The sequence below is a fragment of the Carettochelys insculpta genome, chromosome 15 (genome assembly GCF_033958435.1).
Source record: "Carettochelys insculpta isolate YL-2023 chromosome 15, ASM3395843v1, whole genome shotgun sequence".
NCBI lineage: Eukaryota > Metazoa > Chordata > Testudines > Carettochelyidae > Carettochelys > Carettochelys insculpta.
Genome location: NC_134151.1, coordinates 39,582,918 through 39,607,590, shown reverse-complemented (window position 1 = coordinate 39,607,590; position 24,673 = coordinate 39,582,918). Strand labels below are relative to the sequence as shown.

At 66.4% G+C, this 24,673-nt stretch overlaps 1 protein-coding gene across 2 annotated transcripts; it reads right to left on the bottom strand.

Annotated features, from left to right (window-relative positions):
* Nucleotides 1–743: 743 nt before the first annotated feature.
* PDLIM7 (PDZ and LIM domain 7) lies at nt 744–23,699 on the bottom strand. 2 transcript variants are annotated; one of them, XM_075010030.1, is made up of 16 exons: nt 23,675–23,699; nt 22,639–22,742; nt 14,053–14,204; nt 13,782–13,812; nt 12,920–13,092; nt 11,985–12,005; nt 11,198–11,275; nt 10,841–10,995; nt 10,482–10,518; nt 8,117–8,179; nt 7,668–7,685; nt 4,091–4,309; nt 3,757–3,937; nt 3,537–3,657; nt 1,867–1,982; nt 744–1,697 (listed from the first exon to the last, which is right to left on the bottom strand). In XM_075010030.1, the coding sequence occupies exons 2-16, from the start codon at nt 22,732–22,734 to the stop codon at nt 1,611–1,613; spliced, it is 1,548 nt and encodes a 515-aa protein (XP_074866131.1). In that variant the 5' UTR covers nt 22,735–22,742; nt 23,675–23,699; the 3' UTR covers nt 744–1,610. The 2 variants fall into 2 exon arrangements, with proteins under 2 accessions (XP_074866131.1, XP_074866130.1); XM_075010029.1 differs by lacking the exons at nt 7,668–7,685; nt 10,482–10,518; nt 10,841–10,995; nt 11,198–11,275; nt 11,985–12,005 and having other exon boundaries at nt 4,091–4,316; nt 8,121–8,179.
* Between the last annotated feature and the right edge of the window lie 974 nt (nt 23,700–24,673).

The window sequence follows — 24,673 nt, the reverse complement described above, 5'->3', positions numbered from 1 at the left end:
GCAGCCGGGCCGGCCGGCCGGAAAGTGCCCTTTCCATCACGGCAGCCCCAAGCCCCCCGAGCTCCGGGCGCTTACGCCCCTGGCTGCTTAACCCTCAGCTCCACCGCCGGCTAGCCCAGCGCTCCAGCTTCCTGCTCAGCTGCCCCCTTCGCCCCTGCTGCAGGCAAGCTCCACTCACAGCCCAGGCCCAGGCCCAGGCCCAGGCCCAGGCCCAGGCGGTGCTCTTCAAGCCAGTCTGATTTGAGAGCAGCCACGCTGCTCCCTCATGCTTACGCACCAGCTGCGGGGGTGGGGCCTTGCTGCCGGGTTTGATCCCCGCTCGCTGCCAGCTGCCCCCCAAGCCTCCAGGCCAGGACCCCTGCCAAGGCCTCAAGCTGCTTCTCCCGTTAGCATGGGGGGAGCCCACTGCACTCAACACTTCCCTTACCACCGCACTAGCTGCTCTGTCCACCCCGGGCCTCTGTCCCCTCCGGAGGTGTGAGGGGCCGGGTTGAGAGCCTGCAGGGGCCATTGCTTTCGCAGCCCTGCTCGTGTCGAGGCAGACGTGGCTCTGGCGCAGCAGTGGGGCACTACCCAGCCCCTCAGCATCACTGCAGGGCCCACGTCCTGCCTGGCTCTTGGGACAAGGCAGTGAGGGGTGGGGGGCACCCAGGAAAGCAGCAGGAGCCTGCAGCAAATGGCTGGGGGTGGCGGGAGCTTTGGAAGAAGCCCGGGCGCTGCAGGAACCACAGGCGGCCAGCAGCCAGTGCTTGCCAGAGAAAAGTTTATTAAGGCACCAAAGGGACCGTGGTGACCCGGGCGCTGCCCCCACAGGCAGGGGAGCTCCCAGCACCAAGAGCAGGGAGCAGAAGAGGGGCTCTGGGCCCTGGCAAGGGTGGCTAAGCTGCCAGCCCCATGGGCACTGCCTGCCTTCCAGAGGGCCCAGCTCCCCCTGGCTGCAGTAGGGGCCTTCCACTTCCCCTCACCTCCCTGGGCACAGCGTCCAGGCCTGTTCTGCAGGGCCTGGCCCCAGCCACCCAGATGGCCCAGGGCGAAAGCTCCAGCCAGGGCCAGGCCAGGAGGTGCCCCACATGCCATGGCAGCTCCACGCACCAGGGACCCCACAGCTGGTGTAGATCTGCTCCTTCCAGGCCAGCCTGAGTTCAGGGAGGGACCGGTGCCCTGCCCCTGAAGCAAGGGCCCCCCACAGCTAGCCATGGGGGCACACAGCCACATGCCCTGGCCCAGGGAACACAGCACATCTGCATGCGTGCCCCTCCATCACAGCCTGGCCTGGAGAGAGGCCTCATCCTACAGCAATGCCAGGGGAGGGGATGGACTCAGCTGGCAGCCAGGCTGGAGTACCAGCTGCCCTGTCCCGCCCTGGGCATGGCATGGGGCCAGGTCCCAGCGCCAGGCCAGGCCAGCTGTCTGTGGGTACAGGCGGCCTGGCCGGGGAGACTGCCAGCAGGGCGCAGAACTCACGCTGGCAGCAGCCGGCCGGCCGGAGCAGGGGGGCTGCCCCAGGGAAGGACAGTTCCGGCCCCTGCTCTCTGGGGTTACCACGGAGAGAGAGAAGGGGTGAGGCAGGGCCGAGCAGTGGCTGGTGGGGCTGGCGGCTGGACGTGCTCTCAGACGTGGGAGAAGGCATGGCTCTTGCACAGGGGTTTGTCCTTCTTGGAGTAAAACGTCTTCCCCTCCAGGCTGACCTGGCAGATCTGTAGAGGGAGCAGGAAATCAACAGGGGGAGAGGAGCTCTGCCGGGCAGCAGCTCAGCCCCAGCCTCCCACAGCCACCCTGTGCTGCCAGGGGCCTGGCCTCCATCCGACCAGCACTTGGGCTGGCAGAGGCCCACCTGTGGCAGCTGCCCCCAGCACTGCCACTCACCGCGCAGACGAAGCAGGTGTCGTGCCAGCTGAACCCCAGGGCCTCCAGGAACCGGTCACCGGCATCAATCTTGAAGTCGCAGCCACGGCACTTGGTGCCGAACATCTTCTCGTAGTCTGGGGAGAGTGTGAGCTGAGAGGGGAGCCCAGTGCAGGGGAGAGAAGGGGGGTCCTGCCTCCCACCGGGGCCAACACTCACGGAGCTGTGGGACAACCATCCCCAGCTCCACTGTAACAGCCCCACAGGTGCACCTGGCTCCAGGATCGTGGCACCCTGCTAGCCCGGCCAGGGCTCAGCACCCCCCAGCCCACAGCCCCCTGCTAGCCCGGCCAGGGCTCAGCACCCCCCAGCCCACAGCCCCCTGCTAGCCCGGCCAGGGCTCAGCACCCCCAGCCCTGCCGGTGCCCCAGCTGCCAGCCCACAGCCCCCTGCTAGCTTGGCCAGGGCTCAGCACCCCCAGCCCTGCCGGTGCCCCAGCTCCCAGCCCATGGCCCCCTGCTAGCCCGGCCAGGGCTCAGCACCCCCCAGCCCACAGCCCCCTGCTAGCCCAGCCAGGGCTCAGCACCCCCCAGCCCTGCCGGTGCCCCAGCTGCCAGCCCACAGCCCCCTGCTAGCCCGGCCAGGGCTCAGCACCCCCAGCCCTGCCGGTGCCCCAGCTGCCAGCCCACAGCCCCCTGCTAGCCTGGCCAGGGCTCCCCCCACCCCCAGCCCTGCCGGTGCCCCAGCTCCCAGCCCCCTGCTAGCCCAGCCAGGGCTCAGCACCCCCCAGCCCTGCCAGTGCCCCAGATCCCAGCCCACGGCCCCCTGCTAGCCTGGCTGGGGGCCCCGCACCCCCAGCCTGACTGTCCTGAGCCCAGCTTTACTGCAAGAGCTGGAGACCCAGTGGCAGGCCCCCGCTGTCTGCCCCACAGCCCGGCACCGAGGGACTGTCCCGCCCCCGCCAGCCCCCAGCCTGGGAGCAGCGCAGGGAAGCTGAAGCCCCGAGCAGGGGACCCCAGTTCCCAGGATGCTGTGCTGCACCCTGCTTTGATGTAGGTAGCACACTCGTCACCATGGCAACCTGGGAGGCCAGGCTGGCAGGCTCACTCCATGGGATGTGCCCCTCCCTCCCTTTGCCGGGTGGGAGCCAGGGGGGGCTGGCTCAGGTGCTGCCTGCCTGGCTCTCAGGAGCTGCTGCAGCCGGGGCGGGGGGGGGGGGCGGTTCCCCCTCCCCCCTGCAATGGGGGGCCAGGGGGCTGCCGGTTCCCCCTCCCCCTTGCAATGGGTGGGGCGGGGGCCGTGGTTCCCCCTCCGCCCTGCAATGGCGGGGCCGGGGGCTGCCGTTCCCCCTCCCCCTTGCAATGGGGGGGGCTGCCATTTCCCCTACAATGGGGGGCCGAGGTCTGTGGTTCCCCCTCCGCCCTGCAATGGCGGGGCTGCAGTTCCCCCTCTGCCCTGCAATGGGTGGGGCGGGGGCCGCGGTTCCCCCTCCCCCTTGCAATGGGGGGGGCTGCCATTTCCCCTACAATGGGGGGCCGGGGGCTGTGGTTCCCCCTCTGCCCTGCAATGGTGGGGCTGCTGTTCCCCCTCCCCCCTGCAATGGGGGGGCTGGAGGCTGCCGTTCCCCTGCAATGGGGGGGCTGGAGGCTGCAGTTCCCCCTCCCCCTGCAATGGGGGGCGGGGGCCCCTACCTCGCTCGCAGTAGGGCTGCCCCTCCTCCATGTAGAAGGCCCGGTTGCGGATGGGCGTCCGGCAGGCGGCGCAGGTGAAGCACTGTACATGCCACGTCATCTTGAGCGCATGCATGATCTCCTGGGACAGGGAAGAGCCCGTGAGCCGCGGGCACCTGCCAGGCCTGGCGCAGGCCGGGCCCCTCTGCCACTCCACTCACCCCTCCGCCACCCCACTCACCCCTCCGATCTTCTGCTGGCACTTGGCGCAGCTGGGGGCGAAGCGCGCGCCGTGGCACTGGGGGCAGAACACGGAGCCCTTCTCCTCCAGGAAGCCGCCTTCATCCAGCACCTTCCTGCACTGGCAGCAGGTGAACTCCTCCGGGTGGTAGTAACGCCCCAGGGCCACCAGGTAGCGTCCCCTAGGGGCAGGGTGGGCTGGGGGTTAGAGTCAGGCTGTCTGGCAGGCCCCCAGCCCTGCCCAGCCCAGCCCAGCCCAGCCGGAGGCAGCTGGCCCCCAGCCCTGCCCAGCCCAGCCCAGCGCAGCGGGAGGCAGCTGGCCCCCAGCCACTCACCGGATGACCTTGTTGCACTGGTAGCAGATTGGGGTCTTGCCGGAGCCCTCGGGGGCCTGCTGCGCCGCCTGCACAATGGAGCTGCGGCTCTGGGCGGGAGTGGGCATTGCTGGCTGGCTGTGCTTGCTCAGCACGGTGCTGCTCTTGTCAGGGGCGTAGCGCTCTGCGAAGGAAGGGTCCACAGCCCAGGGTGGGCGGCTAGCAGGAGCCGGAGCCGCTCTAGAGCCTGCAACAGTCCCCAGAGGGATCCCTGCTGTGACACTGCTCCCTTTTAACGAGGGGTGTAAACGCATTTCTGTCACAGTGGTGATACGTTTGCACCAGATCTCGGGTCCAGGGGGCCAAGTGATGTTGACTGAAAGCTACTGATACACTGAATCCAGCTGGGCTGCTCTCAGGTCTGTGAAGTTACAGATATTGGCTCTGTGCCTTTGAGAGCAACAAGAAGTCCTGTGGCAGCTTATAGGTTAAGAGTTATCTGTTACCTGTTAGCGCGCAAGGTGGCACAGGACGACTTCTTGTTCTCAAAGATACAGACTAACATGGCTGCCTCTGACACTTGACTCCGTCTCTGTCGTAGAGTTAAGGGTTCACAACCCTGCCACCCATGACAAGAGGCCAATCCAAGACTCAGACTTTGACAAATATCTCAAGAAGTTGACCTAGACACGTCCTCTGGGAATCGGCCAATGGGAGAGATCCCAAAAGGTGTGTGCCGGTGGGTTCCCTTTCTGAGCGCTCTGGGTGCTCCCAGATCAATCAATTGCACTTCTCGGTCTTGCCAAGTCTTCGACAAATTGATATATTTGCTCCGGTTTCTGCTGGTTGGGCTGGTGAACCCTGTAGGTTCACCAATGGCATCTAGCGCCTCATAGGGACCCTGCCACCTGGCTAGGAATTTAGTCTCTGCCACTGGCACCAGCACCTGCTCTCCCAGCCAGAATTTCAGGGGTGTCACTTGAGAGTTGTAATAGGTCTGCTGGGTCTTATGCGCCTTCTCTAAATATTCCCACTGTGGGGTGGTTTTGGCTGTCTTGTACCTCAGCTGGTGCCCATGATCAATGATGTTCCTCCCTGGGTTAGACGACTCACTCCTCCCGAGCCTCTTTGGTGAGGTCCAGAATACACCAGGGGTTACGCCCACCCCAAAGCTCAAACAGGGAGAGCGCAGTAGAAACCTGAGGAGCTTCCCTTATGGCAGACATGAGGTACCCCAGGAGCGTATCCCAGGTTTTGCCATCCCAGCTTCCCATCCTCCTCATTTTTCAGAGTCCCATTTAACTGCTCAATGAGGCATCAGTCTGGGGGTCATAGACTGACATTCCCAAGGCACATCTGCAGAGCAGGGTCATAAGGCCTTCATGCACTTGGACGCGAAGGGTGTCCCCTGCTCCGTTAGGATTTCTTTGGAAATCCCTGCTCTAATCTGGATTAGCTCCCTCACTATTGGTTTGGGCAGGGTATCGTGTAGGGGCACTGCCTTAGGGTACTGGGTACCATACTCCATCCCAACTAGTATGCTCTGATGGTCCCATGCAGACTTCTGTAGTGGACCAATTATGCCCATGGAAATCCTCTGGAAGGGGACCTCAATGATTGGCAGGGGCGCCAACCGCGTCAGGGCCCATGTAACTGGCTTTCAGGCCTGGAAGAACAGTATCTCTAGACTTCCACGTAGATCCCATCAGCTCATGGGAATAAGGGGACTTCGAAGAAGGTGGGGTCCTTTTGAAAAGGAGCCCCATTAGGACGAGCCGCACGGCAGCGAGGCGTGTCAATTTCGAAGTGCCGCGGCCGCCCGCTTGCTAACGGAGCGCTGAATGTGCATTTCAGCGCTTCATTAGTAAACTTCGCAAGGGCCATTTCGCAGTTTGCGGCTCGTGTAGACGTAGCCGTTCTCTAGACCTTTAATCATTGTTGTCGCTCTTTTCTGGACCCTCTCTAGTTTCTCCACATCTTTTTTGAACTGCAGTGCCCAGAACTGGACACAATACTCCAGCTGAGGCCTAACCAGCGCAGAGCAGAGCGGGAGAACGACTTCTCGTGTTTTGTTCACAACACACCTGTTAACGCATCCCAGAATCGTGTTTGCTTTTTTTGCAAGAGCATCACACTGTTGACTCATATTTAGCTTGTGGTCCACTATAACCCCTAGATCCCTTTCTGCTGTACTCATTCCTAGGCAGTCTGTCCCCCTTCTGTATGTGTGACACTGATTGTTCCTTCCCAAGTGGAGCACTTTCCATTTGTCCTTATTAAACTTCATCCTGTTTGCCTCAGCCCATTTCTCCAGTTTATCCAGCGGTGAGGGTACGCTAGCTCCAGCACCTCCCTGCAGTGCTTTTGAGGTACAGAAAGTTGACCCATCTCTGGGTCCTCGTATACAGGCTACTGTGTACACAGATCCCCTTCAGTTATAGAATAAAGCCTCGTACCCTTGCTCCTTCCCTCCACTGGGACCCCATTACCTCAGCCACATCCCTTTGAACATTCTGATAAGCCAGGTCATTGGCTTGATCCTGGCTGAGGGTCTCCCAGACTTGGAAACGTTCGGCCCCCTTGGGAGACCTTCAGCCAGGATCAAGCCAATGACCTGGTTTATCAAAATGTCCAAAGGCCAAAAAACAGGCCTCCCCGTCCTTGTGCCTGGTCATCTTCTGTAAGCAACCAGTGGCTCCTGCGGTCTTGGCTTAGCATCTAGAGTGCCAGGGCCTTCACCTGATCCACCCGCTCCCGTAGGTTTGCTCAGTGCTGAGGGGCCTGGCTCGCAGCAGGTGGCTTTTCTCCTGCTGTGCCTGGACAGCCTTTTGCTCGTCTGCCATGGCCTGTGCCAGCCCCTTTGCTGCCTCCTCCATAGGTACTTCTCCTTTAAGAGGGGGCCATTAAGGTTGTAGGGTCACTGTGTGGTCCAGCACCTCCCAGACAGGGCTTGTAACAGGTCCCTGTGGTAGGGAGCCCAGCAGCTCCTCCCTCCTTCGCTGCTTCTGCCCTGTGACCTGTGGTCGCTTGGTCGGTCTCTCCCGCACCTCTCCATCTTCCTCCTGCCGCAGGGGATTTTAAAGGCCTTAGGCCAGGCCTCGGGGAACTCAGCTGACCCTGCTCTGCCCGAGGCAGCTCCTTCCCAGCCACGACTGACTGCCCTGCTCCCTTCTGGCAGGTTCACGCCCCCCCACCCCCACCCCAAGCCCTCTGGCCTGACCCCGTCATGTGGGGGGAAGGACAGGTGACCCAAGCACATACCTCCATCACTGATGACGTGACCAACAAGGCGTGTGTCCCTCCACAGAGCAAGTCTCTGAAAGTGACCCTGGCTATGGCCACCTCTGTCCTTCGCCCTAAAACCTCTGCTCGCTGCCTCCCTGGGGGGAGCAGTTTGCTACAACCTCTCTGCTACAAGCTAAGCCTGGGCAGACTGGGGAGCCGCCCCCCAGGGGATGTATTTTCAGAGCCTTTCAAGACAGCAGCATGTCCCATTTGACTGATGTCATTTCTCTCACCGTTCTTTACTTGTAAACCTTTACACGCTGGGCTCCAAAGGGTGGCCCAGTGTGCTGTTCGGGGTAACAGCTCAGTACACTTGGGCCTGGGGAGGCAGCTGGAAGGACGTGTGGCATTGGTGAAACAGGTTTTCGTAGCCTCGCTCCCACACAGGTGGTGCTCCTGCTGGGGGACCGGTGGCTTTGCCCGCGTGGCTGCAGGCTGCCAGAGGCTCAGTGCAGTAAAGCAAACCAGCCGCAAGAGAAGGCCCCAGCCCAGGCTGTAAGTGACCTGGTTTTAAGCTATTTGCCTTGAGCAGGTTCAGCTGCGCCCCAGAAGCCTCCTAGTGTTACACCAGGCGACAAACCCACGGAGCCCTGCTGCAGGCTCCCCAGCACGTGCTTGGCTGGCCTGGGGAGAGCAGGAAGCAGATGCCCCTGCCCTCAAGGGGCTGGCAGGGATGCACCAGCCTCTGGCCAGGCCCAGGCCTGCCACTCTGTGCCCCACAGCAGGGGGCAGTGGTGCCCGTGCCCATGCCCAGGCTCCTGCTTACCTTTGTCAGGCTCCACCTTCAGCGCGGCCATCGAGGAAGGGTCCAGCCCAGGCACCTGGCTACAGAACAACCAGTTAATCCCATTGCCAGCTGCATGCCCCACCCCCCACCAGGAATGGCTGCCACTGGCAGGAGCCAGGCCTGGTGCTCAGGCCAGGTGGCGGCCCCAGTGGCTGGTTTGGTCAGCCCATGACCTCGTATTGCAGCACTGGGCCCCCCTGCAGAGCCCAGCCCCAGGCCGGAGCACGCAATAGGCCTGGAGGCAGGGGAGGCATCTCACAGCCCTGCAGTCCCAGCTGTGGGGATCTGACCCCTGCCACACCTGGCATCCTGCCCAGATCCTGGGGGAGCCCTGGGCAGAGCCCACCTCCCCAGGACCACCAGGTATCACTAAGGTACCAAAGCTGTTCACCCGCTAGCCTCACCCCCGCCTTGCGTGGGGTTTCTGGTTTCTTCTCCCTATGGAAGAAGCTGTTGTCCCTTGTGCCCAGGAGGGGCCTGGCCGTGCTTACGCCTGGGTACGCAGCTGGGAGGGTGCCCCCCAGGTGGCTGCTGGGAAGGATGGCCCCACTGGCTGCAATCCTGCAAGGAGATGCCAGCTGGCAGTGAGGGAAGAGCAACTCACCCCCAGCACAGCCTGCAGACGAGAGTACCCCCGCTTCTCTCTGCTGTCTCCCAGACCAGGCTTCTTCAGCCCCTCACAGAGTCCAATCCCAGCCTGGTGGTCAGTGGGTACAACCCCTCCATGCAGCCCTGGCACCTGGAGCTGGGCCATATGCAGCTGTGGCATGGCAAGGCCAGCAGCCCCCACCTGAAGCAATGGTCACCCTTGGAGCTGTAGCATGGCTGTGCCAGCTGTCCAGAGCACTGCCCTGCCCAGCCCTGTGCCAAGAGGCCCAGGCTTACAATGCCTTGTGGTTGGCTCTGCTGCAGCCCAGGGGACTAGCACTGGGGGAGGCTGCCAAGCTGGGTGATGATGACCAAGCAGAGGTTCCCCCAGCAGCTGCAGCTCAGCCCCATTGCTGGCAGAGGGCTACGCTGGCCTGGAGGCCCCAGGCAGGGGCACAGGGTGCACCAGGCCACCCCACAGGGCTGGCAGGGCCCCTCCTGGTGCCAATGACGAGCAGGAGCCGGCTGACAGAAGAGCGTTTTTATTTCACTGCAGACAAGTCCCACAAGCAGCTGTGTGGGGCGACCCCAGTCCCAGCAGCCAGGCAGGACTATCCCCAGCCGGGGCTGCACTGCTGAGCACACTGCCCACGCGGGTCCCATCACACCGGCACCCCGGAGCCCTGTGCTCGCAGGGCAAGGACATGGGCCTTCCCCGTGGCCAAATGCTGGCCAAGTCCCAGTGCCCAGGTCCTTCCCCACCTGCCGGGAGGCCTGGCCTGGCCCGGCCCGGCCCGGCCCCGCAAGGGGATCTGCTCCAGCTCCATGACTTGGCCGGGGAGGAGACGACAGCCGGAGACCCAGGCCGGGTGGGGTGGGCCCTGCCAGCAGCTCCCAGCCCACCCCCCACGTGGAGCCAGGCCACCCCCGGGCAAGGGGCTCAGCCTGCCCAGGCAGCCCCTGGGATGCCAGCCACCGCCACACCAGGAACCACTCGGCCTGGGCAGCTACCAACCCCAGCGCCACAGGCTCCCTGGGGGAACGGGCACAGGGGGCCGACCGAGGGCAGCACAGCCACCCCAGTGGCCAGGGCTCTTGGGAAGCCTAGGCCAGCAGGGCAAGAACATGCAGCAGCAGCGCCCCTCTGCTCCCCGGGGGGTGGGTCGCCTAGGGGGCTGAGGCCAGGGCCCTGATCCAGACAGCCTCCATCCCACCCTGCCCAGTGCCACACATCTGCCCAGCCAAGCAGGGAGCACAAGGAGTTGCGGTGGAGGGGGGGGGCAGGCTGAGGAGCCCCCACCCCAGACAAGCACACGCGCTATGGCCCATCCTGGCCAGGGCCAAGCGGCGCAGGCCCCGCTCAGGGTTTCACGTTCAGAGAGACGGCAGAGCGCTGGTGGTGCCAGTCACGCAGGCCAGTGTAGCGGGGGCTCTGCAGGCCCGTGACAAGCTTTTCTCTGAAAGGAAAGGAAAGGAAAGGGAGAGGGGCAGAGGTTAGCACCAGCAGGAGGAAGAGGCTCCGCTGGCTGAAGTCAGGACAGAGCAGCCAAGGGACACATGCAGCCTAGGAGGGCAGAGGAGTGCAGGACCCTGCCCAGCCCCTCCAGCAGAGGCTGAAGGCAGAGGTCAGGTGAGGGGCTGGCCAGCAGGGAGGCCAGCAGAGCCTCCAGGCCAGAAGGGGCAGAGCCCGGGGCAGCATGAACAAGGCCTGGCCTGGCGGGCGCCCACTGGCAGCCGGTGCCCAGCCCTTACCTGGCTTTTCTAACATGCTCGTCGCTGGGATCTTGCACTGAGGGCAGCAGGAGAGAAGACAGAGTGAAGACCAGCCATGCCCAGGGGTGAAAGGAGCAAGCCCGCAGCACCCTCCCCTGGCCCAGCACCCGGCCACTCCTGGCCCAGTCCACAGTGCCATGAGGGCAGGACAAGGCCCTCTGGGATCTGCTGTAGGGACTGGCCTGGGGCAGGCCCACCGAGCATGCCCCAGAGAAGAGCGCTGTGGGGAGCCTGCCCAGGGAAGCCAGCGCATCTCACATCACTACCCAGAGCCAGCCGCTCCACGCCCTGCCAGTGCCCACCTGCCCAGCAGCCCACACGTGCCAGGAGGCACTTACTGAACTCTGTGCCTGTGAGCTGGGCCAGGATACGGAAGGAGCGGGACTGGGAGGTACCGGTGCGAGGCTGCCAGTCCTCGGTATCCTCAATCAGCCGCTTTTTGCTGGAGTCCCTGGGCAGGCCGGCTGGGGGGGCGAGGAGCCGCAGAGAGTGCCTGTGCGCAGACAGAAGGGCAGGGTGCTCAGCCAGGACTGCCAGCGTGTCCCCATCTCACTGGACCCGCACCCTGGCGCATCCACCCAACAGCTGTGGCACCAAGCAGCCCCTTCCCCACGTGCAGCTGGGACTGGCCCCCCGCCACACCCACGCCGCAGCCCCAGGGCTACCACAACACAACACACCCGAGTGCCCCTTACTCATCCTCCAGCTGGGAGCGGCCCAGGTCTCCGTGGGGCGGGGTTGTCCCCTCCAGTGGGCTCAGGCTGGCTCCGACCCTGGGGCCCGGAGAGAGGGGAGAGGCATGAGCAAGGCCAGTGAAAGTCCCACAGCGGAATTGGAGCTGAGAACCCCCAGCCCCTGGGCCAGGGAACAGCCTCTCCTGGCAGCCACACTGGGGAAGGAACTCAGCAGCCTGCTGCATGCTGGGCCAGGACTCCTGGCATGGCCAACTCCACTGCCCGGAGGCCTGGGCAGAGAACGCCCTCCCGGCCCTACTTCTACCAGCCAGCGACGCCTGGCTATGCCCAGGCACCCCACCTGCGCGAGGCCCGAGCGCATGGGGGTCCCCCGGGCCTGCTGCCAGGCGAGGCAGCTGCTCTGCCGTCCTCCAGGCCAGCTTCCCGCTCAGGGCTGGAGCCACACATGTGCAGGGACACCAGCAACAGGGAAGGGCAGCTGTGGAGCCCAAGAACCGTGTGCTCCTACGTGCCACCCTCAGTGACCAGGCTGGGCCTGCAATCTCCTCCCTCAGCCAGGAGCCCTTCTACCACACAGCCATGGCCCCGCTCCCAGGGCTGCTTCCTGGGCCCTCTGACACATGGGCTCCCAGGCCATGCCTGGGCAAGGGCAAAGCCCCTCGGGCTGCTCCTCCCCGCACCCACCCGGCAGAGAGGAAGGACACAGCAAGGCAGCAGGAGGGCCCCAGAGACCAGAGGGGAGCGGCAGGGTGGGGGAGCAAGGTTAGGAGAGAGGCAAGAAGCTTACTGACTTGTCAAGGTTCTGCACCTGCAGAGTCAGGGGAGAAGAGAGAAGAGGAAAGGGGGAAGGGGAAGATAGATTAGCCCCACATCACCCACAGGGGACTTGCCGAGCATGCCCAAGAAAGGCCCAACCCTTCCCCAGAACACAGCATGCCCACCGCTACAGACTGGACCGGCCCAGACCTGCTGAGGGCACCTCGCAGCCCACCCCTGCAGGCAGGGTGCAGCGCTTCTGGCCCCAGCCGCTCAGCTCCCACGGGGTGGCCAGCCAGCAACTCACAGCCAAGCGTGAGGCTCTCCTGGGGACGCAGGAAAGAGCCTGGCTTGGCAGGGCAACAGCACAGCGCAGAGGGACCAGCCCAGGTTCACGGGTCCTGCTTGGGGCCCTCAGAGCTCCCCACACCGGCTCCCACAGCTCTGAGCAAACCACCTTGAGCCAGCTCAGCACACCCACGAGAACCAAGCCAAGCCCAGGCTAGCCGAGGCAGCACAAAAGGAGCCCCCAGCCCTCGCCTGCACTCAATGCATAGCCACTGCTCTCCCCCAGAAACCGAGCTCTGGGCTCTGCGGCTTGACAAGCGCCACGTGCGGGGTCCCAGGCAGCTGGCAGGAAGGCTGCAGGCTGGGCACCCCGGAACACGCCTTGGGGGAGGACTCAGCTCCTCGGCCAGGCCTGGCGGCCGGAGCCCTGAAGGACCTGCCACGCTGTCCCTCCCAGAGAGGCCCCTGGGCACAGCAGGACGGCGAAAGGGAGGCCTGCAGGGCCAGCCAGGTCTGCAAAGGGGGCTGCAGCTTTCTGCAGTGCAATACCAGAACCAGCCACCGGGGGTCGCCGCACATGGGGGGCAGGTGCGAGGATGCGGCGCTGCAGAGGCCGGCAGGGCCCAGGGGCACAACCAGGCCCAGCCCTGCAGCGCAGCGGGAGGGACAGCAACGTACCCATTGTGCTGCGCAGGGCGGGCGGGCGCAGGGGCCGTGCATGTCGCCGGTTTCGCCCCCAGCCCAGGCAGCGAGCCGGGCGCGGGGCTGGCCCCAAAGGGCCGCGCCGTTTTGTTGAGGGCGGCGCTAGGAACGAAGTTGTATCGCAGGGGCTGAGAGCAGGGGGGCGGCTCCTAGCAGGAGACAAAACACAGCACAGGCTCACGCGTCAGGCAGCATGCAGGGGGCTCCCGGCGGCCCCGGGCACTGCCCCGGCAGGGGGCAGCCACGCTAGAAATGCAGCATCCCGGGGGCAGGGGGCAGGGTGCCAGCACTCGGCCGCCAGCTGCTTCTGCTAGGTGCCTGTCCAGTGCCCCGGTGGCACCACGGAGCCGGGGGCAAGGGCTGAGACCTGGCAGCAGCCACTGGGATGCAGGCCCCTGGGGATGGGGCATGGGCACAAGCTGAGAGCACCACTCTACATGCCCACAGCACAGACTGGTGGCCTGAACCCCAGCCCGCTGCACCCCGCCCGGGCCAGCGAAGGGCCAAGGCAGCTTCATGGCTTAGTCCTGCCCTGCCTGCTCCCTCCCCACCCCCCACCCCCGCCATGACAGGAGACGACCAAAGCCCTGGTCCCCCGCAGGATCTGGGCTGGGAAACCCACCCACTGGGGTAAGGCGTCAAAGGCGAGAGCCCCATCGTACCCTCCTACACTCCAGGCAGGCCACTGCCCTGACCTTCGGCACCAGGAGCCCAGCACCTGGTGTCTCCGAGAGCACCCTGGCTTTGACGGCACAGGGCTAACTCCTGAGGACCCCCCACAAGCCCTGCGGGCCCACCCACGCGAGGCAGCGGCAGCAGCCAGGGAAGTCGCACATACCTTGGCTGGCTTGCCCACGAGGCACTGGACTCTGCAGGAGAACAGACGGAGGTGAGGTGAATGCTGTGCTCAGGGCCAGGCCTGTCTCAGATGGGGCCTCCCCCCGCCCAGCAGGTACTGAGCCAGGCTTCTAGCAGAGGCCAGGCCGAACCCCAGGAACCTCCCACCCGTACAGGCAGCACCCTGTCATTCTCGCTCCAGCAGCCACGTCATGGCACTGGGCAATACCAGGGTGTTTGCCAGACAAGGCCAGAACCCCTCCCCTCGCTACCTGCTCAGGCTGAGGCAGAGCTGGTCTCCACAGGCACGGATCTTGTTCTGCGCTTCAATGTGCGTCATGCTGCCGGTGCTCTCGTCGGCAATGCTCAGCACCCAGTCGCCCACGCCCACGCCGGCCTGGGCTGCCTTGCCACTGGGGGTCAGCTGTGGGAAGACAGTCACAGGCAACTGGGAGAGGAGTCCCTGGAGCAGCAAGCGAGGGAGGCAGCGAAGGGCACAGGCAGGGCAGGGACACTGTGCTGCAGGGGGGAGAGGGCCAAGCCTGGTGGGGGTGGACGCTGTGTTTTGGGAGGCCAACACCCTGGGCACACCTGATCTGAGGGCCGGCACCTCTCCAGCCCCAGAGCCGGCTGCAGACACTGCCAGGCTCCGGGGGCCTGGCTGGGCACCCCCTGCTGTGTGCCCCACCCCCAGAAGGCCATGGACTGTGGGCAGAGACACCGCTTGCCAGAGGATGCCCCTCTGCTGGTGCTACCCACACAGGCGTGGCTGTGCCTCCTGGCCCCACGCCCTCCACCATCACACCGCTCCTTCCTGAGGCTGGCGTAGCCACCACGCTGCAGCGCCAAGTGGGATCAGGCCTGGAGTAATCCCACCACCAGGAAGTCAGCAGCGAGCCCCAGCACAGAACCAGGCATGACAGCGGCTCACTCTGCGTGTGCGGCACCACCAGGGGCTCACCCTCTTCGGACGTCACCAGTAACTGTGCTGAACTCCAGGGACGCGCCCCCACCCCGCCCCGCTTTGCACGTCACCAGCAACTCTGCATGGGACACATCAGGGCCAGGGGACTCCCCCCACCCCCCTGCATGTCCCCAGTAACAAAAGCAACCCCCACCCCCGTGGCAGGGAGCACCGAGCCCTTCCCCTCACTCGGGGAGGGGAAGGAGGCCGAGGGTTTGGACTGCAGGACCGAGATGGGCAGAACAAGCCACTTCTGCAACGCCTCAGCTGGGCGGTGCACCCCAGGTGAGCCCCGGGCTACCCACACAGCCCCCTGCTGCTACCAGCTGGGAGCAAGGGGAGGGGCGGTGGGGCTAGCTCTGACTGCACCCCTGCTGGGCAGCCCTTGCTCGGACCCTAGACCACCCACAGGAAGCCCAGGCAGGCAGCACACCCGGCCTGGTAGCTTGGGCATCCCTGTACACCACACTGCGGCATTGGCTGCCTGCTACCCCCGGGCTCCGAGGCTGGCTCCCGGAATAGGCCGGTGGGCAGGGCTTGTGGGGACCCAGGTGCCCCCATCCCTCAAGAAGGGCACAAGCCGCCAGGCCAGGCCAGGGGACGCGACAGGAACTGCGCTAGACACTGAAGCGCCAGGGCCCCTGGGCAGGGCCAAGGAAACGAGTCAGCACTTTCCCTACCGGCCCATCTCGCTGCTCCTCCTCCACCGCTGCAAAGCTCAAACCACAGGCATTTCCCAGGCTGGGGCAGCCGCCCCACCAGACCCCAGGAAGTGCTGCCGACCCCAGTCACCGGCCCACACCAGCCAGCACAGACATTACCTCATCCCCAGCCCACGGCAGGCAGGGAGAGGTGAAGCCTGCAGCAGCCCCAGCCCCCCGCCCGAGCTCCAGTCCCCACCACCTGGCCCAGCTCCAGCCACACAGCTACCCCCTGGCCCGGCTCCAGCAGCACCCCCAGCGACCAGCCCCCAGCAGGGCTCAGGGACAGCCCCAGCCACGAGTTAGAGAGCCTGGAGCTGGCGCACTGCATGGAGCTCACAGCTAAGGGCAGGATAGGCCCCTGGGGCTCAGGGGCCTTGAGCCAGGCTGGCACACGTACAGCAGCTCTGAAAGGTGCTGGGGGCCACCCTGGCCCGCTCAGTCCTGTGGCACCAGCAAAGCCTCCTGCCTGCACCTTCCTTTCCCCCCTGCCTCCACTCCACAGGGGGACAGCCCCGGGTCAGACAAAGGGAAAGAGCACCCGCCCCCGGCCCAGCAGACAGGCCTGGGACACCTTCCTGCCGGGTCCTGCCCAGCCCACGGGGGCACCGGCCCTCGCCGACTTCACCCGCTTCTGAGCGCTGCTACAGGCTTGGCCCCCCCGCGCTCTGGCCGGAAGCGCTGCAGGCTGCGCAGCGGCTTCTGCCAGCTGCGGAGCTTGGAGCAGCACCCGGGGCCATCGCCTCCTACCGCAGCCGAGAGCAGAGCTGCAGGACACGGCCGCCGGAAGGGACCCAGCAGTCCCCAGGGCCAGGCCCTGCACTCACAGCTGGACGAACCCCACAGACCAGCCCTGCATCCAGTACACACCACATGTGCCATTGCGCTGCCCAGGCACCGTGTTGTGGGGTGCCCCAGCCTGCTGGCGGGCCAGAGGCACTCAGCACATGCCCGGCCCAGCCCTGCCCGGCCCTGCCGCCCCAGGGTCACCAGCGCACAGCCCCTGGACACAGGCCTGGAGATAAGCAGCAGCGCACGGCCTGTAGCTAAGGCCCTTGGACTGGCACCAAATATTCCCTTGAGTCCCACTCAGTGGGGCTGGCAGTGCCCTACAGGGCTGTAGGACCACCCCCCCCCCACACCAGCCAGCTCCTTGCCCCACCCACCACCAGGCAGACACCAGGCCTGGCCTGAGCAGGGAGCACCAATGCTGCCAGGAGCAAGCCTGGGGAACCCGCTGGGCAGCGGGGAGCTGCCGGAGCAAAGGCCCTGCATCACCCACAGGAGCCTGGGTCAGCCCGGCTCCTGGCACAGGGCTGCTCAAGTGGACGAGGCACCAGTCCAGTCCTGCGTATGCCAGGCAGAGATGCCACCTGCCAGCCACCCTTCCCAGCTCCAGCTGGGGCCTCTGCCGCGGCAGCCCCTGCCCAGAGCGCTCTGGAGACGCTGGGAGGTCTGGGGGAATGGGTGGCACTCACACACAAGGGCACGAGCCAGGCAGCGCCAGCCACACAGGAAGGGTCCCAGTGCCTGGGAGGCAGCGAGCTCCCAGGCTGGCTGGGGACATCTATACCTGCCAGGAGCTGGCCAAGCCTAGCAGAACTCATCCCCACAGCTACCACCAGCAGACCGGGCAGCCCCAGGCCCTGCTGTGACGGGGGGGTGAGGGTTTGATTCCCTTGGCTCAGCTGCAGGTGCTTCCTATGGTCCTGTGGCACCACCCAGGGGTGGGGGTGCCTCTGTTTCCCTCATCACAGCATCCATGCCTAGTGCTGAGGGGAGCGTGAGGACCACGGCAACCTGGCGACTCCTTTCTTCCCCAGCAAACAGGGCCCAGCTGCTCTGACCTGCAGTTGGGCAGCTGGAGAGGAAGGAAGGAGGCCAGGCCCCCTGGCAGGGCCACTCTCCCCAAGCCGGACGGTACTTGCTGCAGCAAGGGAGGCTGAGGTCAGCCATTAGGAAAAGCGCCCTGCCAGGGCGGTCAGACACTGGAACAAGGGGCCTGGGGAGGTGGCAGGGTCTCCCTCCAGGGCAGGTCAGACACGCCTGGCGGGGACGGGCTACATGGTGCTGCCAGAAGGGCAGGGACGGGTCTCCGTGACCTCTCGAGGGCTCTAGGATTCTCCGGCGACAAGTCTGTTCCACGCTGCGTCCCTCGGACTAACCCTGCTGAGTGAGTCATGTCTGCCTGCAGGCAGGGGTGCAGGGTGCCCCCCACTCCACGACACCCACCCAGCAGGGCAGGCTCCCCAGCACACCTGCACCACCCAAGCCCCAGGCAGAGCACCCTGCAGCTACAGCCAGCTCTGCCCATGTGGGGCAGACACCCACACGCCCTGCGCAGGCCACTGACAGGGGAGAGAGGCCCAGAGATTCCCACCTTCTCCCAGGGAGGTCACCCAGGTCAGGGGCTCACCGTGCCAGGAGTGGCCTGAGCCCAGCACCAGGCCTGCTGACAAGGGCAAATTTCTCTCATCTCTACCTGACCTCAGCATCTCCCCAGCTCAGCCTGGGAACAGCCATGACTGCTCAGCCCAGCTCCCCACCTGCTCCTGTCTCTCACCCAGCCAGCCCCCTGCCAGCCCAGCCCCACAAGGTCACAGTCACGGCCACAGCCACAGCCACCTGAGCCCTGCTCCTGTCTCTCACCCGGCCAACCCCCTGCCAGCCCAGCCCCACATGGTCACAGTCACGGCCACAGCCACAGCCACCTGAGCCCTGCTCCTGTCTCTCACCCGGCCAGCCCAGCCCCACAAGGTCACAGTCACGGCCACAGCCACCTGAGCCCTGCTCCTGTCTCTCACCCGGCCAGCCCAGCCCCACATGGTCATGGCCACAGCCACAGCCACCTGAGCCCTGCTCCTGTCTCTCACCCGGCCAGCCCCCTGCCAGCCCAGCCCCACGCGGTCACGGCCACAGCCACAGCCACCTGAGCCCTGCTCCTGTCTCTCACCCGGCCAGCCCAGCCCCACACGGTCACGGCCACAGCCACAGCCACCTGAGCCCTGCTCCTGTCTCACCCGGCCAACCCCCTGCCAGCCCAGCCCCACAAGGTCACAGTCACGGCCACAGCCACAGCCACCTGAGCCCTGCTCCTGTCTCTCACCCGGCCAGCCCCCTGCCAGCCCAGCCCCACGCGGTCACGGCCACAGCCACAGCCACCTGAGCCCTGCTCCCGTCTCTCACCCGGCCAGCCCAGCCCCACAGCATGGCCACAGCCACCTGAGCCCTGCTCCTGTCTCTCACCCGGCCAGCCCCCTGCCAGCCCAGCCCCACGCGGTCACGGCCACAGCCACAGCCACCTGAGCCCTGCTCCCGTCTCTCACCCGGCCAGCCCAGCCCCACAGCATGGCCACAGCCACCTGAGCCCTGCTCCTGTCTCTCACCCGGCCAACCCCCTGCCAGCCCAGCCCCACAAGGTCACGGTCACGGCCACAGCCACAGCCACCTGAGCCCTGCTCCTGTCTCTCACCCGGCCAACCCCCTGCCAGCCCAGCCCCACAAGGTCACAGTCACGGCCACAGCCACCTGAGCCCTGCTCCTGTCTCACCCGGCCAACCCCCTGCCAGCCCAGCCCCACATGGTCATGGCCACAGCCACAGCCACCTGAGCCCTGCTCCTGTGTCTCACCCAGCCAGCCCAGCCCCACAGCCACAGCCACAGCCACCTGAGCCCTGCTCCTGTCTCACCCGGCCAACCCCCTGCCAGCCCAGCCCCACATGGTCATGGCCACAGCCACAGCCACCTGAGCCGTGCTCCTGTGTCTCACCCAGCCAGCCCAGCCCCACAGCCATGGCCACAGCCACCTGAGCCCTGCTCCTGTCTCTCACCCGGCCAGCCCAGCCCCACAGCATGGCCACAGCCACCTGAGCCCTGCTCCCGTCTCTCACCCGGCCAACCCCCTGCCAGCCCAGCCCCACACAGCCATGGCCATGGCCACCTGAGCCCTGCTCCTGGGCAGGGAAGGACAGCAAGCTGCCACCTCCTCCAGCAGCACTACAGCCCACCAAGCCCCCTCCACCCCAGGCCCAGCAGCGCCCCCAGCCCGCTGGGTCCAGGGTGGAGCAGGAGAGGCAGCCACCACCTCCCCTCCTGCCAGGGGTGGGAGCCCCTAGCTCCCCGTGGGGTCGGCACCGCTCCAGAGCCCACCGCTGGGGCAGGTGAGGCTCTCGAACCCAGGCTGCCGGAGGCCTCAGCCCATGGCACTGAGCCCAGAGGCTGCATTCTCTGGCTCGGCCATCGGCAGCTTCTCTGGTCCCTGCCCCAGGGCACACCTGCAGCGCAGAGCCCTCGCTGCGCCAGCAGACATGGCACAGGCAGGCTGTCAGGTGAGAGCAGGCGTGCCAACTGGGCCCATGTGGGCACAGGGCATCGGCCAACCAGAGCTTGCTGCACACACCACAAGCCCACCAGAGTGCACAGGTGGTAGCCACAGCAGCGCCTCCGTCTACGCAAGGGCAGCGTTCCCACGCACCCTCGTAACGGGAGCTACACCTAGGCTGGAGGTGCTGGTGGGGGCTCTTCCTCGGCCCAACGCTGGTCCTGCAGGCAGGGAAGCAGCAGAAGCACCTGGAGCTCCTAAGTCCTCGGGTTGGGGAGGGTTAAGCTGGAGACACATGCAGGGGGCGGTAGCATTGGGCGGGCGCTGTGCCAGGGCTCACATTGAGCCGGGGGGGGGGGGGGGGGGGGGGGAGGGGTTGCATCAGGCAGGGCGCTGAGCTGTGGCCAGCCAGGACATCCGCGCTGGGTGGACCCTGAGCTGGGGCCAACCAGGGGGGAGTTTGATCCAGGCCCAGGTGGCGCAGGGGGAGCAGGGTTTTGAGTTGCACTTAAATTGCACCTGGGGCTGGTGGGGGGTGACTGTGCACAGACAAGCAGGGGGAACCCCTCAGGAGCAGGGCTGGTAGCAGCCCCCCCACAGGCCTCCTCCCGCCTGCCGCCAGGGCAGGCGCCTCTGCTGACCCCCATTCCCAGGGCCAGGCCCTGGCTCCAGAGGCCACTTTTCCCCGCCACTCTGGAAACTCCTCCCCCAGGGCCGGGCAGGGACCAGGTCAGCTCTGTTGGAGGCCGGTGTGCCTGAGTTCCCTCTGCATGTAGCACTGCCCCAAGGGAGAGGGCACAGGCGCCTGGCTTTTCAGCCAGGCTGACACACGTGCATGCATGTGTGCAGGGCTGGCAAGGGGCACAGGGCCTGGGTCAACACCCCCCGCGCCCAGCAGCAGCCCAGGCAAACCCCCCCCTTGCAGAGTGCCACAAGCCAGGACCTGCCGGCGTTAATTCCCCCCCACACCCACTGCAGAAGCTGGAGCAAGCAGCCAGCCTGCCCCACCCTCCTCCTTTCACTCTGCCTTGGGGCCAGGGATGCCTGCTGCCCCTGCGAAGCCGAGTGGGGCGGGGCGGGGCAGGCTGCCAAGTCACGGCAGCAGCTGGGGGGTGGCTGGAGCGCACAGGGGGAAGGTACAACCCCTGCTGCTACCCCCTGCCAGACCGGCCCATGCAATCCCTGGGCACCCCAGGTTCTTAATAGGATGGTTCAGGCAGCCGCTGCAGGGCCTCTGCAGAAGCATGGGCCCGGGGCAGCTGCCCTGGACCCTCCTACAGATGGGACAGGGGTGTGTGGGTCACCAGCGCACTGAGCCTTAACCCACACCAGGGAGCATCTAGCAAACAAATCCCCTGGCCAGGCTGCTGAACCAGACACCCTGCTCTCCCCTCCCAGCAGCTGGAGGCCCAACCATCGAGGGCAACCAAGCCATGGGCTTGTCCTGGAGCGAGATCAACCCTGAGGGATCCGGCACACAAGAGTTCCTCGCAGAGACTCAGCGGAAGGATGTGCCCGGCTCTGCCCCAGCCTGTGGCACACGAGCCCTCCGACTATGCCCACCTGCGTGAGCCAGCGCACCCGACGGTAAGAGCTGGCCCAGCACCCAGCCTAGGGTTAGCACACGCCTGCAGGGCCACCAGACCTCACAGAGCTGAGCCCCGGGTCAGATGTAGCAGGGGTGGGAGAGAGGCGGCTCTTGTGGCCCTGCAGCCAGGAGCTGGCGGCCCAGAGGAGAGGCCCCAGCTTTGAGCCCCTCAGTCCCTGGGAGCAGCCAGGGCCAGTTCTCCACCAGCCCTGCAGGGGATTCCCTCCCCATAGGCAGGCCCAGCCATGGTGCTGGCCAGCAGATAGCCCTGCACCTCCCAGCTACAGGGGCCATCTGCACACTTCTCTGCCGTGCCAGGCCCTGTTCCAGCCAAGGCAGGGCCGGAACAGAAGGGGCAGCCAATCTCTGGGAGGATGGCACTGCTGGTGCCCCCCACCCCCAGCATGGGGCAGCAGAGGCCCTGTCAGAGCCACCCCCACCCCCCGGCTTGCTGCTCTATGCAGCGCTTGTGGAGGGCTGGAGGCAGGCACATTCCAAGGCTTATAAGGCAATTCCACCCAGGGCCCATGGAGGCAGCTGGCAAGGCCCCAGCATACGCTAGCCGAGAGGGCCTGGAAGCAATGCCCCGTACCACTGGCGAGTGCAGGTCCTGGCTTCCTCAGCCTAGGGCACAGCACCAAGCCATGAGCACCTGCACCCAGGCAGTTTTTTCAGATCCTGACACTCCGCTGCCAGCAGAGCCACACAGCTGCAGAGGGCTGGTCTCACCCCACTGCCACCTAATGCCCATGACGACTCCTCGCCTCGAGGCACCCTGACACTAGTGAGCACAGGCCTTGAGCACCTCATTGTAAGCCCCAGCCCAGCCCAGTGCCCGCACCCCGCGAGGCTAGCACACGGTATAGCCCCTGAGCAGACAGGCACAGTCCACCGCCTGCTCCCAGCACCAGGCTGGCCTGGGGTAGAGGGAGGAACAGTGACTCACTATGCAGGAAGGCAGCCTGCACATCTATGGGCAGCAGCAAGTAACAGCTCAACAGCCACCAGACATGGCGGGCACCACACCAAGGGTCCATCCTGCTGGCAGGAAACCCAGTGGCACTGGGACTCAGCACCCAGGCTAGCTGGGAAGCAGCCAGGTGATGCTCTCCCGGAGGAGGACAGCTGCCACCCCTCCCCTAAAGGGCAGGACAGGACCAGGTCTGGGAAAAGAGCCTCCCCTTGCCCAGCAAGGCCCACTTACTTCCCCAGCTCCCTTGGGCCCAGGGCAGCTGAGCAGTTGTCCCAGTGAGAGGCAGAGGGCTGTGCTGGGGCAGTGCTTACCCTGGAGATGGAGAGGGGCATGTTGAAGTCCTTGCCCCCCTGCAGCCTGAATCCCCAGGGTGGTGGCCCATCCAGCACCACTTTATAGGAGTCCATGGCGTGTTCTTCTGACGGGGAAGGGGAGATTCGGGGGTTAGAAGTGCAGGCAGGGGCCCTTTCCTGGGACCAGCTCTGCCCCGGGCTGGGGCGGGGGCTCAGTCCCTCCCCCAAGACCCGGCAGTGAGACGAGCCCCAGATAGGTGCACCCCGGGAGAAGAGCCGCCCAGCAGCTGGCCCCGGGGCAGGCTGGGCCCCGGCCACGCACACCCTGTGGCCGGTTGTCCGGGGACCTGCCCAGGGCCACACCGGGGGGCCCCCCCAGAGTCCCCAGTGCCGCGGCCCGCGGGGCAGCACGAGCCCCAGCTCTGCGAGCCCCCTGCCTCCGTGCACAGGCCGGGGGCCAGCCGCTCCCCCCGCGCCAGCCAGGCCAGCGCGCCGGGACGGACGGACGAGGACCCCCGGCCCGGCCCGGCCCGGCGGCGCGCAGGCTATATAAGGCGTGTAAGATGACACTGGCCTCGGCCTCCGGCTTCTCCTCCGCGGGAGGGGCGGCGGCTGCTCTCGGCCGTGCCCTGCGGCCCTCCGGGCGGGGATCCCCGCAGCCAGCGCCCCCCAGCTCAGCCCCAGCCCCAGCCCCCCGCCGCGGGGCTGGCAGGGGAGGAGCCCGACCCCCGCCGAGCCGAGCCGAGCCGAGCCGGGCCGGGCCCACAGCACACGCTGGAGCGCGGCCGCCCGGGGCCAGGAGCGCGGCAGGGGAAGGGGGTAGCACAGCCCGGCCCGGCCCCTGGCCCTGGGACGAAGCGGGCACCGCCGGCACCGCCCCCCCGGGCCCGGAGCGAGCACCCCGCCCCCCGGCCGGAGCCGAGCCGGGCCGGGCCCGTCAGCCGCCTCCCCCCGGCGGGGCCCGACAGGCGCTAGCACAGGGCGGCCGGAGCCAGACACCCCCCGCCGGCCTCCCCCGCTCGCGGCCCGCCCCGCCCCGGTCCGGTCCCCGCACCTGAACGCCCCGGGCTGGAGACGCTGCTCTGAGCTGGCCCCGCCCACCCACTCTCTTCTATACTCCGAGGGAGGCGGGGCTATCGCGTCCTCTTAGCCAATCAACGCAGCCTCCCCCCCCCCCCGCGCACGCTCTGCCTTGTGCGCCTGCGCAGGGCTGCTCGGACTCCCCCCCCCCCCCGCCTGGCTCCCCGGGGAGGGGTCTGCACGGCCCACAAGCTCCGCCCCCTGGCCCGGCCCCGCCCCTGGCCCCGCCCCTGCGCGTTGAGGCTGGTGCCGCAGCAGAGGTCTGGGGCGGGGGCTGCGGACGTGCCCGGCCGACGGGCGCCCCGCGCTGGGACCCTTCCCCCTCCGTCCGGAGAGCGGCTGCACCTCCCCGCCCTCACCGTGCAGCCGCCTGCAAACGCTGCGGGTCCGTGCGCCAGATAGCGCCGCCGAGGCGCTGCCCCCGGCCCGGCCCGGCCCCCTCGCGTCGCCTTGCACCGGCCACGAAGTGACAAAATCCGCCCAGGGCCTGGCCCCCGAGGGCTGCCGGCGAGCAGAGCGTGAGCACAGCGGCCGCGCCACTCCTCCTCCTCGGTGCAGAGAGCCCTGGAGGGACGGCCAAGGGCCAGTCCTGTTCTTGTCACTGCCACCCCCGGGAAGCAGAGCCCTCGCCCCCACCGCCCCCAGCTCTTCCCAGCGCCATGGCCCGGTAGCGGCCCCCACCTCTGCAGCCCCCCACCTCCTCTGCAGCGCTGCCCGGAGCTGAGCGTGAGGGCGGCTGCCCACGAGAGAGTCTGGTGCTGCCCTGCTGGTTCGCAGCGTGTTTCTGGCCTGGTGCACATCCACACATGCCTTGGAACGCACAACAAAATTTATTCTGCACACGGACGGCCCACAAACTCGACTTAGCCTGCAGCCCTGGCGGTGCTGAACAGCCGAGGCAAAGTGCTGTACCTTCTTCCCAGCAATGGCGGTTGCTGTACGGCCGAAAGCGGATTGGCAGTGCCCGGGCATG